At 44.6% G+C, this 20,170-nt stretch overlaps 1 protein-coding gene across 1 annotated transcript in view; it reads right to left on the bottom strand.

Annotated features, from left to right (window-relative positions):
- Positions 1-20,170, bottom strand: part of LOC136850672 (RUS family member 1) — a 65,338-nt gene that overhangs the window by 32,131 nt on the left and 13,037 nt on the right. Inside the window, 4 exon segments of the mRNA XM_067124452.1 lie at positions 1,804-1,929; positions 1,931-1,997; positions 4,704-4,864; positions 11,678-11,801. Of these exon segments, the coding sequence (XP_066980553.1) occupies positions 1,804-1,929; positions 1,931-1,997; positions 4,704-4,864; positions 11,678-11,801 (478 nt within the window).

Consider the following 20,170-nt stretch of genomic DNA (forward strand, 5'->3'; position numbering starts at 1 on the left):
GAGCCTGAGTCAGACATGCTGACAAGTCGAGCCAAAGAAAGTCCAAATAACTGTCAAATTCGGTAATACTAGTCTCCAAAGAAAACCTGACACTAACTAATTGTGCTGAAAAGGCTACCATAAAGCAAATACTTCACCAATAATCCAAGATCAACAGAGAAGAGAAATTCCAAAAAACCACTGCTGCCAATCACTGTAACCACAGCCATCAGCCGGCAGAAACATATGAACTCGTTTGCTAAGCTAGTTCCTCTCTTACCCCAAAAGTGGGCGGGGTCACTCGCCTAGCCAAAACAAAAGTAGCGCTACTGCGAATTTCAAAATTCTAGCTGCCGGTAAATAGAAACTAATAGCTATGTAATTACTTGGTAAGTAGCTTATATAAAAATTAATTTTAAAAAATTATCTGATTCATTGCAAAACCACAACCTATAATAGCCTAACATCATGGTCACTGAATTTCACCAAACACTTAATCACTGTAAAAAAAAACAGCAGCAGATGAAAGGCAGGTGCATACAGATCAGTGTACACGAGTCTCTAGAATTCCTGGATGTCCAATGGCCAGGTGGTCACTTTTCTGGTTTCTGTGTACAAGTGTACTAGTCACAAGTTTCCTAAGACCCTTTCCATGCCGTATGGCTGCCTAATTCATTTAGTGCATTTAGTACATCATCGTCATTTTCATAATCATGTAATGTCAATCTTCCACAGGGATAATTGGAAGATTTTCAGCTACCCAGGTTTTCAGCTCTGGTAAGGTGATTTTTGCTCCATCAATTGCTATTTGCAAGGAAAACTTTTTGTAAATATATCGCTGATCTCTTTGGTTCAAACAAAGAACAACTATTAGCTTACTCTCAGCTAGAGTTACCTTTTCTAAGTATTTTCTCATAATTAATTGTGGAGTTTTTTATGGGCTGGGAGTTAATTGGTGCCAGTATGGCTAGTAGTTAAAGATCTTGAGACTATTAAACAACAAACAGCAGCAATGCTCCTCATATCCTAGTCAACCACAGAGATGCATGTGTTTACAACTGATATTCTAGTGATCTGTGTTGCTACTATTAATTCTGGATATCCTTCTAATTCAATGTTGTGATTTTAAGGATTCATCATGTCAAAGAAACAACCATCTGTGTCTCTTGCTACTGATGAGATGAAAAACAGGAAGCAATTACTCATAAGATAGTTAGCAAACATGAAAGTGGCATGCCCATAACATCTATCACACAGCACAACTATCTCAAGGGATAAGAAGCCAATTATACATTTTCTTCTCTCACCCCATCCCAAACGCCCTCCTCCCCAAGAAAAAAAGAACTCTAAGCAAAATATCACGAGCATAGCTCATTAATTAAGGATTTAAGAGCCTAATGAAATAATAAAAGCACAAACCTTGCAAAATGTACAAAATATGTGGGCTCAACTTAATTGGGGGAAAAGAACCTACCACCCATACACGTGCCTATGCCAGGATTTCTTATCACTGAATCTGACCTACAGCCAGTCACAATTACATATTCAAGACCAGACATACTAAGGGACATTAACATCACCCACAAAACAACAAAATATCACCCAGGATGTAGGCAAGTCTCAGCAATCCAAAGTTAGAAATGAAGATCACAGTAGTCAAAGAAAGTGGGTGATTGGTCACATATGCTGTACATACTCCCTTGCACTCACTCACAACCAGCTTGCATATCAAAGATACTTCTAAATAAGACAAAAGTTTGTATGCTTTGTAGGAGCAAGCTTACAATTAACATCTCTTCATGCTAGATAGAGCAAAATCCTTACCTGATGATAAGAGAATGCAGCGCGGGTAGATCCACCTGCTACCCCAACCAAAGATAGCATGACAGCTGAAAAACACATAACTGCAAGGAATGGCACAGGGAGAATGGGAGCCAACAGTTTCAAAAAAATGACTTAGATCATTAGCAACATCTGCAAACAAACGCCACTGTTTACTGTTACAGTCCAACTGACCTCTGAAAATAAAAATTAAAGATAAATATATAAATATATATAAAAATGTGTACAGAGAATATAGCTACTAGAGAGTGAAAAAATGGAAGGAAAGATCTTTTGTTTATATTCTAAAATATTTTGAGATCCCCAACAATTAAATTACAAATCATTTCACTCCTACAATACGTACACCAATGTTTACAGATACAACACTTCATTTTTTCTAGATATACAAACTGGAGTATTCCTAGTGCAAGCTGGAAACAGCCACTGAAGCTTTTCAGCAATAACCACCCACTCACCTGTCAGTAACTCAGCACTTTTTCCTTTCGCAGTAAGAACTATGCATGAATGGTTGGGGTGGGAGTATGTTAAAGGCTCTGGTCTATATATCTTGGAAAAATATAAATTACCTTTAAAATATTGTATTACTTCTAATAAAAGTTAAGTGTACCTTAGTTTTACCAGACCACTGAGCTGATTAACAGCTCTCCTAGGGCTGGCCCGAAGGATTAGACTTATTTTACGTGGCTAAGAACCAATTGGTTACTTACCAACGGGACCTACAGCTTATTGTGGAATCCGAACCACATTATAGCAAGAAATGAATTTCTGTCACCAGAAATAAATTCCTCCAACTCTTCATCAGCCGGCCGGAGACTCGAACCCGGGCCTGGCGAGTGCCAATCCACAGCTCTACCGGCTCGCCCAACGAAGAGCTTATTACTTCTAATAAAAACACAAACCATTTCCTTTTATGTAGGAGACACAAACCATTTCCTTTTATGTAGGAGACTTTCTCCAAAGGTGGGAGGATCATCTCATTGAACTGAGTGGCACTGCTCTTAAAACCTGAGGAACATGAAAGGTTGTGAACCTGTGCCATGTCCCATAAGCTTGTGTTCTGAGCAACGGACTGGAGGGATAGCTGAACATCCACTCAGAAATTTCACCTGCTTGACACCAATTAAGCATCTTGTTCACAACCTTCAAAAACAGTTTCAAGCTTGTGCCAGGAATATTCCTATATAAAACGCAACGGTTTGTAGTTTTGTATGAACATATATACAGCACAGCAGTAGTCTTTATTTCACACACCACAACATAACATACCACTACTTGAATTAGCAGAAGGTAGAAGCTGCAGGAAGGTCAGAGGTAACAAAAGAAATGATTAAAGCATTGGGAAATCTAGGCAAAGAGTGGGTGCACACACTACTGGAAAAGATCTGGGATGTAGAGGAAATGCCAAGGGACTGGAGAAATAGTTGGATGATTAAAATGTATAAACAAAAAGGAGACATGTTAAACTGTGGGAACTACAGAGGAATAAAGCTTTTGGAGCATGTATTCAAGATACTAGAAAGAATAGTAGAAGGAAGGCTGAGCAGCAGTTTGGGCTTATGAAAGGAAAGAGCACAGTGGATGCTGTTTTTATAGTAAGACAAGTCCAAGAGATGCTGTTTTTATAGTAAGACAAGTCCAAGAGAAGTATCTAGAAGGAAACAGGAAAGTTAGCTTGTGTTTTGTGGATCTTGAAAAGGCATATGACAGGGTACCAAGAAGAGTAGTCTACTGTACTGGTGTTTGAGAAAGAGAGGAGTACCAGAGGAAGTTGGTAAGGTTAGTGAAGATGATGCATGAGGGTGCAAGAACTACTGTACAAACAAAATATTAGGAGACTGAGACATTCCCTGTGGAGGGGGGCCTCCATCAGGGATCAGCTCTGAGTACATTCTCGTTCATCGTTGTTATAGACACGCTGACATCAGAATTAAGGAACACCGATGAACGGTGGGATATGTTGTTTGCTGATGATTTAGTCATTATAGCAGACACAGAAGAAGAACTGCAAGAAAGGTTTTTAGCATGGAAAGGAGCCCTAGAAAGGAAAGGATTTAAAGTGAACATTGGAAAGACAGAGCTAATGACTAGTAGTAGAGAAGGACATGAAGAAGTGAACATTCAAGTGGAAGATAGTATAGTGCTAAAGCAGAACAATGAGTTTAAGTATTTGGGATCAATAATAACAGAGGAGGGAGGTACTGAGAAAGTAGTGAGACCGAGAGTGAAAGCAGCATGGCAAAAATGGAGAGATGTAACTGGAGTTGTTTTAGACAAGAAAATGCCATTAAAGCTCAAAATGAAGATTTATAAGACAGTTATCAGGCCCGTACTATTATATGGGGCAGAAACCTGGGCACTTAAGAGGAAAGAGGAGGGACTGTTGGAAAGAACCGAGATGAGGATGGTGAGATAGATTGCTGGAATATCACCACTGGAAAGGAGAGAGAGTCAAGATATAAGAAGAATGTGTGGTATATGTCATGTAAAGGAGAAGACTAGGGAAGCTTGTTTGAGATACTATGGCCATGTAATAAGAAGAGAGCAGGTGGAACCAATAAAGAGAGCTATGAACATGCCAGTGATGGGGAGGAGGAGTGGGGGGCATCAACGGATCAGATGGATGGATGTGGTGAGGACGATATGGGTGAGGTGGGACTGGGGGGAAGAAGATGCTAAGAATAGAAATAGATGGAGAAAGTTGACTCAAGCAGCCAACCCTGCTATACAGTGGGACTAATCAGTTGAAAGAAAGAGAAGTAGTCCCCTTTCCCTCAAAATACAGTGCTGAGATGAAAGAGAAGTGAATTTTCTTAACAGAAAATACTTAAGAATAAAGATTTTGATTACACATTTCTTTGTAATGCAAAAATGCTACGTACCCTCTCATATATGCAAAAACAATGGATGCAATCATCCCACAACCATCTTTCAAAAGCCAGGTAATGGTTGCTGCTAATGATGTTGCAGAAGCTTCCCCTACTCCTAAACCAGTTAGTGCTGCTTTTAAACTAAGAGCTCCAGCAATGCTACTGCAGTATGCCTGGAAATACAGTACAAAAATGATATTTTAATAATAAAATAAAGTTTGTTCATACTTACCTGGCAGATATATATATAGCTGTATTCTCCGAAGTCCGACAGAATTTCAAAAACTCACGGCACACGTAGGGGGGCCAGGTGGTTAGTACCCATTCCCGCCGCTGGGAGGCGGGTATCAGGAACCATTCCTGTTTTCTATTCAGATTTTCTAGTGCCACTGTCTCCTGAGGGGAGGAGGGTGGGCACTATGATTATATATATCTGCCAGGTAAGTATGAACAAACTTTATTTTATTATTAAAATATCATTTTGTTCATGAGACTTACCTGTCAGATATATATATAGCTGAATCCCACCATTGGAGGTGGGAAGAGACAGAATTGGATTTAGGAAACAAAATATGTAGGCGATTGACGCCTTGGTTCCTTACCTGTTAGCATAGCTGACTTCGTGATACTGTCACCCAAGCCTGCTTCTGCTTTACTAGAGTCTCCAGCAAGGTAGTGACCTATATAGCTGGTGAGTTCTAGATGATCTGTCCACGGGCGACCAGCAGTTTTGACCAAGCCTAACTACGTCATGAGATGTCGCCTTCACGTCCAACACACACCACTAAAAAAATGTGACAGCTTTAACACCGATCGCGCTTACCAGAAGGTGGTACTCAGAAGATCGCTAAGGGACATGTTCTTCTGGAAAGCCACCGAGGTCGCGATAGCTCTCACTAAGTGAGCCTTGACTTTCAGGAGTCTCATGTCACTGTCTTGGCAGGTAGAATGAGCCTCCCTGAACGTACTTCTTAAAAAGAATGTCAGAGCATTCTTGGACATCGGAAAGTCCAGCCTTTGACAGAACACCACAAATTGTCCGACGGGCCTCTGCCTCCTTCTCGTCCTATCTAAGAAGAAATTGAGAGCCCTGACAGGGCACAGGACTCTCTCTTATTCTTGCCCAAGAATTTCTGCTATATCCTTGATCTCAAAACTCTTGGGCCAAGGGGTAGAAGGGTTCTCATTCTTGGCAAGAAACATAGGGCTAAGGAGCATAAGGCCTTATGCCCTCTAAAGTCTATGTGCTTGTTGATGGCTTGAATTTCACTAACTCTTCGTTGTCGCCAGAGCAGTTAGGAAAAAGCCTTCCTTGTCACATTCCTGGGCGATGCCGAATGAAGAGGCTCGAATGTAACCGACTTCAAAAATTCTAGGACGATATCCAGGTTCTAGGAAGGCGTCACGGATGAGGTACCTTAGAAGTCTCAAAGGACCTCAAGAGATCGTGAAGATCCTTGTTGTCGGTTAAGTCTAAAACTCTATGTCTGAAGACTGCCGAGAGCACATTTCAACGCCCTTTAATTGTCGAGACTGCCGGCTTTTCCTTCTCCCAAGACGAAGAAGGAAGTCTGCTATCTGAGGCACAGAGATCGAGGTTGAGGAAAATCCCTTGCTTCTGCACCCTTTCCTGAAATTGGCCCACTAAGATTGGTACACCAAATTGGAGGAGGGTCTCTGGCGCCAAAGGCGATAGCCCTTTGCCACTGCTCATGAAAAACCCCTCACTCTGCCAATTTTAGATAGTCTGAACGCAGTCAGACTCAGAGCGGGAGGTTTTGTGGTACCTTTCAAAGTGGGGCTGTCTGAGCAGATCGGTTCTAAGGGGAAGCGCTCTTGGGAAGTCCACCAGGAAGGTCATGACCTCTGTGAACCACCCTGCTGCTGGCCAAAGGGGCGATCAACATCATTGGCGTCCCTTCCGGCGCTGCGAACTTCCTGATGACCTCCCCAGAATCTTGAAGGGAGGAAAGGCGTAAAGATCCAATCCTTCCAATCCCAGACGAGGGCAACTACTGCTACTGCTCCTGGATCTAGTACGGAGAGCAGTATAGAGGAAGCCTCCTTGTCCTGGATGTCGTGAAGAGATCCACCAAGGACTTCCCCATAATCTCCACAGCTCCTGACACACCTCCTCATGAAGGGTCCACTCGGTCGGAAGATGACGCTGCCGACTGAGAAGGTCCTCGTGGACATTCTCCACTCCTGCCACGAACCTCGTAAGGATCGTGATACCCCGAGCATGCACCCAAAGCAGGATCTCCTACGCCAGGGCAAACAGGGACCGGGAGTGAGTTCCTCCCTGTTTCTTGAGGTATGCCAGGGCTGTGGTGTTGTCCGAGTTTACCTGTATCACTCGGCCTGAAGCTTGGCTCTCGAAGAAAAGCAGGGCCAGCAGAATCGCCCCAAACTCTTTGAGATTGATGTGCCAGGACACCTGTTCCCCTCCAGGTGCCTGACACTTCCTTCCCCCAGTGTTGCTCCTCATCCCTCCCTGGACGCGTCGGAAAACAACACTATATCAGGGCTCTGAAGGTGTAGAGGAAACCCTTCTGCCAACTTTGAGGGGACGAGTCACCACCTCAGGAGATCCTTGACTACGGAGAGATCCTCAGGGACTCCTTTAGATCCTCCTAGTTTATCTAGTTTTCCGCCAGGAAAAACTGGAGGGATCTGAGATGCAGTCTTCCCAGGGAAACAAACTTCTCCAGCGAGGAAATGGTCCCCAGCAAACTCATCCATTCCTCACCGGGCATGTTTCCTTCCCAGGAAGGATGGGACTTTTTCAAAGCATTGCTGCTGCGTTCCTGGGACGGAAAAGCTTGAAAAGCCACTGAATCCATCTGAATCCCCAGAACACTATGGACCGCGTCGGGATCAGATGGGACTTGTCTTCGCTTACTAAAAGTCCTAGGGACGCCAACTTCAAAGTCGATTTCAGGTCCTCCAGACACTTTGACTGGCGAAGAGGCTCGAATGAGCCAATCGTCCAGGTAAAGCGAGATTCGTATGCCCACTAAGAGAAGCCATCTCGCCACATTCTTCATGATGATCGTGAAGATTATAGGGGCTGTGCTTATCCCGAAGCAAAGAGCTCTGAATTGGAACACTCGTCCCCCGAGGACAAACCTCAGGAACTTCCTCGACTGGGGATGTATGGGGATGTGAAAGAAGGTGTCCTGTAAGTTCCAGCGAGACAACCATCCAATCTCCTGGTCTAAATGCTCCTAGAACAGACTGGGACGTCTCCATCGTGAACTTCCCTTCACCATGAAATGGTTTCAGTCTGCTGACATCTAGGACTGGTCTCCATCCTTCCGACTGCTTGAACTAGAAACAGTTGGCAGAAAAATCCTGGGGAGTCCAGCTCCAGGACTTGCTCCACAGCTTTTTTCTCGAGCATTTGCACTAATAACTCGAAAAGGGGCTGTTGCTTCTCTTGATGGTAGAAGGGCAACAAATCCCTGGGCGACGTGCACAGATGTGGCGTGTCGAGAAAGGGGATCTTGTATCCTCTCGATAATTAGAGGGACCAGGAGTCGGCCCTCTTGTTCTCCAGGCTCCCGCAAAACAAAAGAAGCCTGGCTCCTACAGGTGTCTGGAGGCGCTGCAGGTCACTTCTTGCCCCTAGGTTTAGGCGGGCTCCGCTCTGGAAAGACCTCTTCCTTGGGAGAGGATCTATAGGAAGAAGCTCCTCCACAAAGGGCTTCTGTTTCCTGGAGGTCTGACCTGACGACGACGTTACAAAGGGACTGCCGGGCGTTTGACGAGTGGGCCAAGAGATCTGGTGGCCTTCTCCTTCAAGCTGGCAAGCAGATCCTTGATCAAAGACAGGGGGAAGAGATGGCTCGACAACGGGCGAACAGCAATTCTGCCCTCTGTGGAGAAACTGACTTAGTGTAAAGTTACAGTACAAGGCCCTCTTCTTCAAGAGGCCCGCATAAAAGAGGGAAGCCAGTTCCTCCGAGTCATCCCTGACGGCCTTGTCCAAAGATCAAGACGCTGGACAGCTCCCCAGGCTGATAGAGAAAGAACTTCAATCTTAACGTCTAGAGTCCCCAAACACCAGTCCAGGAAATAAAAGACTTCCATGGGACGAAAAGTCCCTTCAAATGGTGATCCGTCTCCGACAAAGTCCATGACACTTTAGTTGCAGATAGGAAGGACCTTCTAGGCGCTGAGTCGACCAAGGCTAGCGAAGACCCCTGGGACGATTTAAGGAACACTTGAGCCAACGCCCTCTCCAGTCTAGTACCACAAACCTGCCTTTGTCGCAAAATCTTGGACGGAGGCAGGGTAAAAGAAGTCTTGCCTTGGGTCTTCCTTTCCTCAATCCAGGTGTTAACCTTCTTGAAGGCCTTCTTCGCTGAGAGACGAAGTCATCTTAACAAACCCCGACGCTCTCATCGTCTTGGACGGTTAACTGCGAAGGAGGAGAGAGAGGAGCCGAGGGTTTGAACTTGTCGCCAAACAAGTCCTGAGAAGACCACTAACACCTGGTAGACCGTAGACGAGGAAGGGGTGGAGGCTGCTCAAGGTCTGCAGGCTCCCGACTCACAAGAGACTTCTCTCTTCAATGGAAGAAACCAGATAGTCTCCCAAGTCCTTGGGAGAACGAAGACCTGCGGTCCAACACGCAGAAGGGAGCTTCGATTCTCGCAGTCTTTGATTGCTCTGAAGCGCCACGTTGAACAACCAAAGAGGCGCCCTGATGAGCGTCCCTGACGAAGTCCCAGCCGAACCCAGCCGTGAGCGCCCTGCACGGCAGCAAGAGGAGCGTCCTGATGAGCAGCTACAGAAGCGTCCAGGATAGCTGCTTGCGGAGCGTCAGGCTGCAGCCGATCGCCACGATGGCGATCCAGCGAGCGAGGTGAGATTGCTCTGAAGAGTCACGACGAGCAACCAAAGAGAAGTCCTGATGAGCGCCCTGTCGAGCGGACATCCGAGCGTCTGCACGGCAGCTTCAGAGGAGCGTCCTGATGAGCAGTTACAGCGTCCAGGATAGCTGCTTGCGGAGCGTCACGCTGCAGCCGATGGAAAGCGCCAAACACTCAAAGAAGAATCGAAAATATGAACTTTTGAGAAGAGGACGTGGGAAGCGCTGATCTTCTCTGAAGACTCTAGGGGAGGGGACCTTCTTCCACCTTGCACGGGAGGACAGCTCTCTCCCCTGAGCGAAAAGCAACCTGTCAGGATACTGCATGAGCACGACCTCCTCTTGCAGCCTGAGAAACGTCAACAGATCCTGCGAAGGAGACGCCAGATCGGCCTGGGAAAGCCCTGTAACCCTCTTGCGGCTTTCGACATGTCCATTCCCTGAGTCCTCTCCCGACAGAGGTCCAGGCCTAGAAGCGTTAGGGGCGATCTGAGAGGACGAAGAAGTCCCTTCAGGATACGTGCACGCCACACGATCCTTGGCAGCCTGGGAAGCGCAACAGGTCCTGCCGAAGGACGCCAGATCGGTGGAAGATCGCGTAACCCTCTTGAGGCTTTCGACTTGCCCACTCCCAAAGTCCTGGGAGTCCGACAGAGGTCCAGGCCTAGAGGCATTATACGGCCGATCTGACGCCCCCTCCACTGCACTAGGGGGATCACAACACTTACTGCACTTTAAAGAGAAATCACTTTGATTCCAGAGCAAGGATGGTGTTTATAATTTGTAACGTTCTAATGGTATAAGTAACTGCCGATGCAAGTACTTGACAAACACAACCTTAGGCGGCCAAGTATCACCACCAGCTCCAAATTGTTGTCTTAAATTTGATCTAATTGCTTTCCCCGAGAAGCTCGGGTTTACAGGAGAGGAATAAATATCCTGACTCTACTAGCACTCCTGGAGGAAGACCTCCAGATCCTATCACGCCCCAACTTCCGGATATAGGCAACAAACACCTTCCAGCTTGCATCCGGCAAAGTCTCACACTCCTTGCAGCGATCATTTAATATTCACCAAACATGCATACAGTGTACAGAGAGGATCTACCAAAGTCTTCGGTAGCCTCACCTTACACTCATTCACACAACATACTCTGAAGCTAGCAGAACTAGATCCAGACATCATTCAAAGAGCAATCAAAATCAAAATCCAAAAAACAGTCCACAAAAGCGTATGCAATCCAATCCAATCCAATGCAGTCAAAAAACCAAAAGTCAAATCGAATACTTAAGTGAAAAAAACGAGTTTACGAAATCCAAAGACGGAGGTACTGAAAACAGATGTTGACAGTACCGGCGACAGAGAAAATCTGAATAGAAAATGGGAATGGTTCCTGATACCGCCTCCCAGCGGCGGGAATGGGTACTAACCACCTGGCCCCACTGCGTGTGCCGTGAGTTTTGAAATTCTGTCGGACTTCGGAGAATACAGCTATATATATATCTGACAGGTAAGTCTCATGAACAAAACTATTATTGTAAATAAAACTGAGCAAGTAATTGTTGCAATTAATTATTAGATTTACATCAGGTCTACTGTACAAGTCAGGTTCATTTTTACGGTAGTTATCCCCATAAGAAGATACAACTTATGCACCTAAGTGGCACACTGTACACAATACTAAAGGTTCTTTGTAGCTTCCTTTTGGTCCCAGCTAGGCTGCTTTGTGCCTTCTACATTTCATTAATTTGCTTTGGTCCCTTCCTACTTAGCTGAAAATCTCAGTGGTCTTGTTAAACTATTCATAATATCAATACAGTTATAATAAAGTTCGATAATATACATATTTTTATTAACAGTATGGGTACTTCTTTCAAGATTCTTGGATATCTTTAAAGCAGCTTCATCAGAAAATGTTGGAGACAAATCACTGAAAATTCTTTGAGTCGTAAATCCAGATTTTCTACATACAATGTTTTCTATGTAAAGCACTTATTTATCAATTCACCTGAGTGCAGAAGATGGTATACTAATTTAATTTATAATCCTTGTACACAACTTGGAAGAGCTATAAAAGTACTATTTATTAATGATGCATAACTGTATTTACCTGAGCTGAGTCCCAGAACTGGTAATGGAGATAATCAGGAGAAACAGAATCTGGATATCCTTGGGGAAGAAATGCTTCACGAATCCAACTCTTCGCATTTTCCCATGGTGTCACTAGGTCAGCACTGATAAAAAATTACAAAGTTGCAATTTTTTAAGAAACATTTGGTGGATTGACTAGGCAGCCACCGTTGCTGCTCTCAAACATCTTACATTATTTTTGTTACTATGGGATTTATTGCATTAGTAATATCATCCATTCTACTAAAAAATATCATTTCTCACTATATCCTATTATCTGACTCCTAACATTTCTCTTAAAGCTTAAAATCTTATTTTCATTGTCATACCATGATTCATATCAGTATGGCAACACACTCATTTATAATCTACTTTTGTATGTAATTTTATCTCGTATGATTTCTAAATTTTACTCAGTGTGGCCATTGTTTAATTTGCATTTTTTAGTTTTTACTAAATTCCAACTCGTGAGTACCTATACTGGATATAACTGTCCCAGAATATTAGAAAGATTCAACCTCATTCAACCTTTCTCCATTTAATGTTATTTTATGCCTCTGAGCATGTGTTGTTCTCATTACTTCTGATTTTCTTCAAGCTGATTAAAACAGCTTCTTCTCCATATTCTAGGTCTAATTCAGTTTAATTTACACCTTTACATACTTTATTATAAATCTACAAGAAGAGCAGACAACAAAGCTGAAATAACATTTTCTTGTAGCACCTCACTATTTACTGCAAATTTATTTGACCAGACCCCATCAATGTTAACTTTCCATCTACTGTACTTTGTCAATGGATTATTTCAATTAGCCTTACAAATCTTATGTATATAACAAAGTAAAATGCAAAAACAATTAGTACTGTCCTATGAATGTTCAAGTTCATAGAAAATCCAGATCTTTAAACTTCAATAGTAGTTAAATAACGTACATAGAGTGTACTTATATGATGAACTGGCTGTTTATTTTAGGAACAGCTTGTTGTTCTCTCTGAATAAATTACAGTACTTCATAAATCCTTTGCAGATTATCATTAAATACAATATAAGGTAAAAATGTCCACAACATGCACAAGGCTGATCTGGACTACTGTAAATACTTTGTATGCCTAAAGCATTTCATAAGGGGAATTTCAAACATCCACATGTCAGTCTCAGGCACTGCAAATACCATCTCAGTTATGTTGAACCATACTAGTCTCCACTAATTAACAAAACAAATTTACAAGAGGCTATTAGTAAGGATGCCCAGTTAAAAGCAAAATCATCACAAGAGGGGATATCAATTTCAGTTGGAAACATCACTGAATTAATTATATCAAAACAAACATGAGGTCATTACTCTGCTATGCCTTCTTATCTCCAAATTAAGCAAGGAGAGGAATAAAATAAAATACCTTTAGTTGAATTGCATTTTACTGTAACTACACCACCAATGGAAAACCTCCAATGATGTGTGGATTGAGTTGCCTAAAAAGTAGAAAAGACACAAACACATTACAATTTTAGGGTACAGTACTACCCTTTATCTGAACCATAACCAAATATAGTAACACTGAAAAAACTGATGCAGACAAAAAACCTAAGAAAAAGAAAGAGAAAAAAGGTATTCTGTAGCTTCTCTACAGAATACCTCTTTGGATACTTGTTGATGGGCCATCTTGGTCACCAGTAAAAACAGAAGGTTAAATGCACCCATGAAGACTTCTAAAAGTCCATCAAAACAGCATTCACAATTTTCCTTAGATGTAAGCTTAACTGTAATTTTAATTTCAGATGTTAGAAACTTCCTAAATGAGAATATAAGTACTCAAACTCCTTTTAAAAGAGCAGCGAAGGCCAAATACCGTCTATAGTACATAAAGGCTGACGATGTTTTCATCCAACTTCTCGCTGAAATCAGATATCAGCCAAGTCCTTGGATTTTAATTTAGCAATTTGGAAACAGTGCTTATTTTATTATTTTTTTAAGACAGTGACAAATCATTTCAACAAAATACAGGAGAACTACACTGAAGATGGCTAAAGTACATATATCATCAACCTCCAATGAGAACGTCTTTTCTCCTATACAGTATGGAAACTGGTCTAGAATGACAAGAAGAGTGGTGCTGAAAGAAGGGGCACTTCCAACATGATGCCAATCAGAAAAGCAACTTCTTCAAATGGATGAAATGGAGGATAAAATTCACTCCTAGGACAATTTCTGTGGCTATTGATATATACTGAATACCCTTTATTACCAACTTTACAGAAAATAAGAAGGGATTCAGTCCATTTTTTTAAACTGTTGCCAAAAATAAAACATCAAACTTGTACAGGGATGTAAGCAGTCCAGTATGGAAATAATGTTTTGAATAAACTCATGTTTCATGAAAACAGTACTGCTGGCCAAAACCTACCACTTTGTTACAAAGGGGTGACTAACTAAGAATTTATAAAAAAGAAAATCCTGTATTTCCTGATGCAGATACCTCTCAAGTGTGGTAAGCCCCAAATCTGTTACCCGTCATATGTACAACACGTAGTTCTCAAATTAATACATCTGTCATCTGTAAACAATCATCGGAGGAAGAAGGGACTTAAATGTAAGGCAATGGTTTGTATCTAAAAAATGATATTTTTATGATAAAATAAAGTTTTGTACATACTTACCCGGCAGATATATACTTAGCTATAGTCTCCGACGTTCCCGACAGAAATTCAAATTTCGCGGCACACGCGACAGGTAGGTCAGGTGATCTACCATACCCGCCGCTGGGTGGCGGGAATAGAACCATTCCCGTTTTCTATGTCAGATTTTCTTTCCACCTGTCTCCTGAGGGGAGGCTGGGCGGGCCATTAATCGTATATCTGCCGGGTAAGTATGTACAAAACTTTATTTTATCATAAAATATCATTTTTGTACATGAAACTTACCCGTCAGATATATACTTAGCTGATTGGCACCCTTGGAGGAGGGCAAGAGACAGCAAAGAACTAAAAACGGGAAAACAACATATGTTGTAGGAATAAACAAAAACCATGGTTCTTACCTGATTGGGCAGAAGACTTCATGGATACTGTCTATGAGTCTGCATGCCTCAAGAGCTTCAGCGAGGAAGTGACCTAAGACTGACAGCCCTTCTGGATCATATCAATGGGGATAAACCCACTTACATGACAGAGCCTGTTATGGATCGTGTCAATGGGGATTAACCCACTTACAAGACAGAGCCCTCTACCTGAATCATATCAATGGGGGCTATCCCTCTTACATGACAGAGCTTAGGTAATAAAAAAACAACAAGGAGCTAACAACCAAAACCCGACCACCTGACCAAGCCTAACCTTGTTAGTAATACGAGATGAAAAAGAGAGAGACCTGCAACACCTTTTTCAACCGACCATAAAAACACAACAAACAATTAAAAATAACACTAAATTAAATAGGATTAGCTTCAGCTCCTTGACCCAGCACCGAATCCGCGGATACGTAAGCTCCTAGAGAGAAGCACTTCTCATATGTCACACTAACATCTCTCAAATAATGAGAAGCAAACACTGAGTTACATCTCCAGTATGTAGAGTCCACAATAGACTGGAGGGACCAAGACTTGTGGAAAGCTAGAGAAGTAGCTATTGCTCTCACCTCATGAGCATTAACTCTTAGGAGCTGAAAATGTTCTTCTTACATGAAAGATGAGCCTCTTTTATAATATCCTTAATGAAGAAAGCCTGGGCATTCTTGAAATTGCTCTTGAAGGATCCTTGACAGAACACCAAAGACTTTCGGTGTTGCCTCTGAGCTGTTTCTTTCTCTCCAAATAATGTTTAAGACTTCTTACTGGACAGAGTGTGTGTTCCAGCTCCTGTCCTGAAAGATCGGAGAGTCCTTTGACCTCAAAACTCCTAGGCCAAGGTTTTGAAGGGTTCTCATTCTTTGCTAAGAAGAGAGGCTGAAAGGAGCAGATTGCAGAGTCCTTCTTAAAGCCTACAGAACCTTCCAAAGCTTGTAATTCACTAACTCTTTTGCAGAAGCAAGAGCAAAAAAAAACAGCGATTTTCTGGTCAAATCCCTGAAAGAGGCAGATCGAGGAGGCTCAAACTTGTTAGACATTAAGAACTTTAGGACCACGTCCAAATTCCAGCTGGGAGGTCTAGGGGACTTATTTTTAGAAGTTTCAAAAAGACCTTATAAGGTCGTGAAGGTCTTTATTATCCGAGATGTTCAGACCTCTGTGTCTAAAGACTGAAGACAGCATGCTCCTATACCCCTTTATGGTGGAAACCGCCAGGTTACATTGCTCCCTTTAGGTAGAGAAGGAAATCCGCAATCTCCATTACAGAGGTACTGGAAGAGGAAACTTTCTTAGATCGGCACCATCTCCTAAAGACTTCCCACTTCGACTGGTAGAGGCGCAAGGTAGAAGATCTTCTGGCTCTGGCGATAGCCTTAGCAGCCTTGTGCTAAAAACCCTTCGCTCTAACCAGTCCTTCGACAGTCTGAAGGCAGTTAGGTTTAGAGCGGGAAGATTCTTGTGAAATCTGTCGAAGTGGGGTTGTTTGAGAAGATCGCCTCCTGAGAGGGAGCGATCTGGGAAAATCTATCATCCATTCCAGTACCTCTGTGAACCAGTCTCTGGATGGCCAAAAGGGAGCGATCAGGGTGAGCTTGGTGCCCTCGACAAACTGAACTTCCTGATTACCTCCCCAATTATCTTGAACGGGGAAAAGCGAACAGTCTAGACCGCTCCCAATCTAGGAGAAGGCCGTCTATAGCTACTGCTCTGGGGTCCGAGATTGGGGAGCAGTAGTTCTCCAACCTCTTGTTCCAATGGGTTGCAAAGAGGTCTATATGAGGTCTCCCCACAGGAACCATAGCCTTTGCAAACCTCCTGATGAAGGGACCACTCCGTGGGAAGAACTTGATCTTTTCTGCTGAGCAGATCCGCCCTCACATTCCTTTCCCCTGAACAAATCTGGTGAGGAGAACGATGTTTCTCTCCCCCGCCCACAACAGAAGGTTCCTTGCTGCAATGTACAGGAGAAGGAATGTGTCCCTCCTGCTTCCTGATATAAGCCAGGGCTGTGGTGTTGTCGGAGTTGACTAGAACTACTGATCCCTTGACCAGAAGTTCGAATCTGGAAAGAGCTAGGTGAATGGCTACCAGCTCTTTCATGTTGATGTGCCAGGCCCTTCTGATCCGTGTCCCAGGTACCTGACACTTCTTCCGAGCCTAGTGTCGCTCCCCAACCCGACTCCGACGCGTCTGAGAACAACACTAGGCGAGGGCTCAGGGTTGTAGAGGAATTCCTAGACCCAGCTTCTTTGGGTCTAACCACCAACGGAGCTGTTCCTTTACCAGAGATGATATTTGGAAGGAATCTGACAAGTCTTGGGACTTCCGATCCCAAGATTCTTTCAGGAAGAACTGAAGAGGTCTGAGGTGAAGCCTTCCCAGAGAAACGAACTGTTCCAGCGAGGAAATGGTCCCCAGCAGACTCATCCATTCCCTCGCAACAACTGTCTTTCTCCAGAAAGTCTGTCACCTTTTGAAGGCAGCGTTCCTTCTTTCCAGGGAGGAAACGCTCGAAAACCCCGAGAATCCATCCGAATCCCCAGGTAGACAATTTCCTGCTGAGGAATCATCTGAGACTTCTCGAGGTTCACAAGAAGTCCTAGAGATTGGACCAGGTTTAAAGTCCGAGAAAGGTCCTCCAGACAACGGTTCTTTGAACTGGACCGAATCAGCCAATCGTCGAGATACAAGGAAATCCTCACTCCTCCAAGTGCAACCAGTGAGCCACATTCCTGAGAATGGTCGTGAACACTTGGGGAGCTGTGGAAAGTCCAAGCAAAGAGCCCTGAACTGAAAGGTACTGCCATGAACCATGAACCTTAGGAACTTCCTGGAGGAGGGATGGATGGGGACGTGGAAGTAAGCATCCTGAAGGTCCAGGGACACCATCCAATCTCCTGGACGAAGAGACGACAGAACTGAAGACGCCGTCTCCATAGAGAACTTCTTCTTTCTGACAAAAGAGTTCAGGAGCTCACGTCCAAGACCGGTCTCCACCCCCCGAGGATTTTGGAACAAGAAAAAGACGGTTGTAAAAACCCGGGGAATGGAAGATCTTGCAACCGGTTCTATGGCAGACTTTTCTAGCATTTGATCGACGGCTAGAAGAAGGGCTTGCCTCTCCGACAGGATCCTTGTATCTCGCCGATAACTCCCCTCGGAGTTGTAGTCAAGGGAGGTTTTAAAGAAGGGAATGAGGTACCCTTCCTCAAAACAGAGAGGGACCATTCGTCCGTCCCCCTTTTGTGCCCAGGCTTCGCAAACTTGAGAAGTCTGGCACCTACTGGAGTCTGGAGGACTTGATTTTCACTTGGACTTCCTGGAAGGGAGTCCTGAAGGCCTGGATCTTCTCTCAGGTCTTTCCTCCTAATAGACCTGGATGAACGAAAGGGCTCCTGAAAGGGGGGCTTCTCCTTCTTAGCAATAGGAGCAGCAGGTCTCATCCTCTTCGAAGACTGAGCCAGAAGGTCTTGAGAAGCCTTCTCCGACAAGGAACGAGAGACTTCCTTTACAGTTTCTTGTGGGAAAAGATGGCTAGAAAGAGGAGAGTACAAGAGGGAAGACCTCTGGGAAGGAGAGACCGATTTAGAGAGGAAAGAGCTGAAGACTGACCTCTTCTTAAGCAGGCCAGTGCCAAACAGGGAAGCGATTCCATCGAGCCGTCCCTTAACAGCTTTGTCCAGGCAAGACAACACACTGCTGAGGTCCTCCATACTGACTGAATCCTCTTGAAGACTTCTCTTGGCTAAGGCCCCAAGAGACCAGTCCATGAAGTTGAACACTTCCAGCACACGGAAAAGGCCCTTGAGGAAATGGTCCAGTTCACACAGTCCCCAAGAAGCCTTGGCCGAATTAGAGGAGAGTCTTCTGGAAGAATCTACCAGTGAAGAAAAATCTGAGCCAGCAGAAGAGGGGAGAGCTAACCCCATCGGCTCCCTGGTCTCATACCACATTCCCAGCTTTCCCGAAAGCCTAGAGGAGGCAAAGAGAAGACAGTCTTGCCTGCATCCTTCTTTGAGGAGAGCCACTCTCCGAAACCTTTAAGAGCTTTCTTCATGGAGATCGTAGGGACGCATTTTAACAAGAGAGGAAGATTTCAGAGGCCTTGGTGCTCGAGAGCATAGAACCAGGAGAAGGAGGAGAAGCAGGCTTGAGGGAATCTCCATACTCCTGGACTAGTAGAGCTGTCAACCTCTTGTAATCAGAAATTGTGATGTCTTTAGGGAAATTCGTTCTGAAGAAATCTCCGATAACGCCTCCAGGCCAGAAGGAGGAGGAGAACGCTAGAAGTAGAAGGGCATTTATCAGAAGAAGAGCGCCTAGAAGGAGAAGAGCCTTTGTCCACTGGAGAACGATGATCCGGAGAGAAGCGCCTGCTGACTGGCGCCTGACAGAAGAAGCAGCTCGAACCAAGAGGAGCCCTTGCTGGGAGAGGGGCGCCAACAGACGAAAGGGAGGCTGGAGAGGAACTTCTACGAGGCGAACGAGCAGGGCGCTGACTGAGCTAGAAAGTATCTCCAACAGGAGAAGACCGACGACATTTGGCGCCTGGGTGAGAGGCGCTATTCGGAGACGAAGAGATGCTGAGGAGAGAGGCGCCTACCAGGAGAGGAGCGCCTACCAGGAGAAGAGCGCCTATCAGGAGAGGAGCGCTACCAGGAGAAGAGCGCCTATCAGGAGAGGAGCGCCTACAAGGAGAGGAGCGCCTGGACGGAGCGCCTGCAAGGAGAGGAGCGCCTACCAGGAGAGGAGAGCCTGGAAGGAGAGGAGCGCCTGCTGCTGGAGGGGCGCTTAACAGGAGAAGAACGCTTCCTAGAAGACGACTTGCTGGGAGAAGAGAGTCTCTTGAGGACTTAATCGGAAGAGAGGCATCCTTCCGACGAGAGGAGCTCTTTGATAAAGAGCCAGCAAGAGCAGCGAGTTGAGCCTGGAGGCCTACCAGGATCTGCTTGGTGGACTCCTGAACACCAGAAGAAGAGGAGGAAGATCTTTGAGTCCTCTCTTCTTGAAACAGGAGAATCTTCAGGAAAGCGCTCAGGGCTAGAATCCAAGGCGTCTCCTCTAGGAGCCTTCCAAGTCCTCTTCAAAGGACGCGACTCTCAGCCGAACTCCAACCACGTTTAGGAGACGAAGAAGCAGAAGAAGAGAAACACTTTTTAAGATCCCTTTCCTACGGCGATCTAAGGCAGCCTGGGACGCGTCAACAGGAGCTGCCGAAGGGACGCCTGACCGCTTGGGAGCGCTCTTCATCCCCTTTTGCGGCTGTCGACATTCCTCCTCCACTGGGTCTGGGAGTTTGGAAGAGGTCTAGGCCTAGGGAGCAATGCGGAGCCGGTCAGACGCCCCCTCCACTACACTGGGGACACTACACAAATCACTATCACTTATCACTTTCTTTTCTCCATAGCGC

This window comes from Macrobrachium rosenbergii, chromosome 22 (genome assembly GCF_040412425.1).
Source record: "Macrobrachium rosenbergii isolate ZJJX-2024 chromosome 22, ASM4041242v1, whole genome shotgun sequence".
NCBI classification, from domain to species: Eukaryota; Metazoa; Arthropoda; class Malacostraca; order Decapoda; family Palaemonidae; genus Macrobrachium; species Macrobrachium rosenbergii.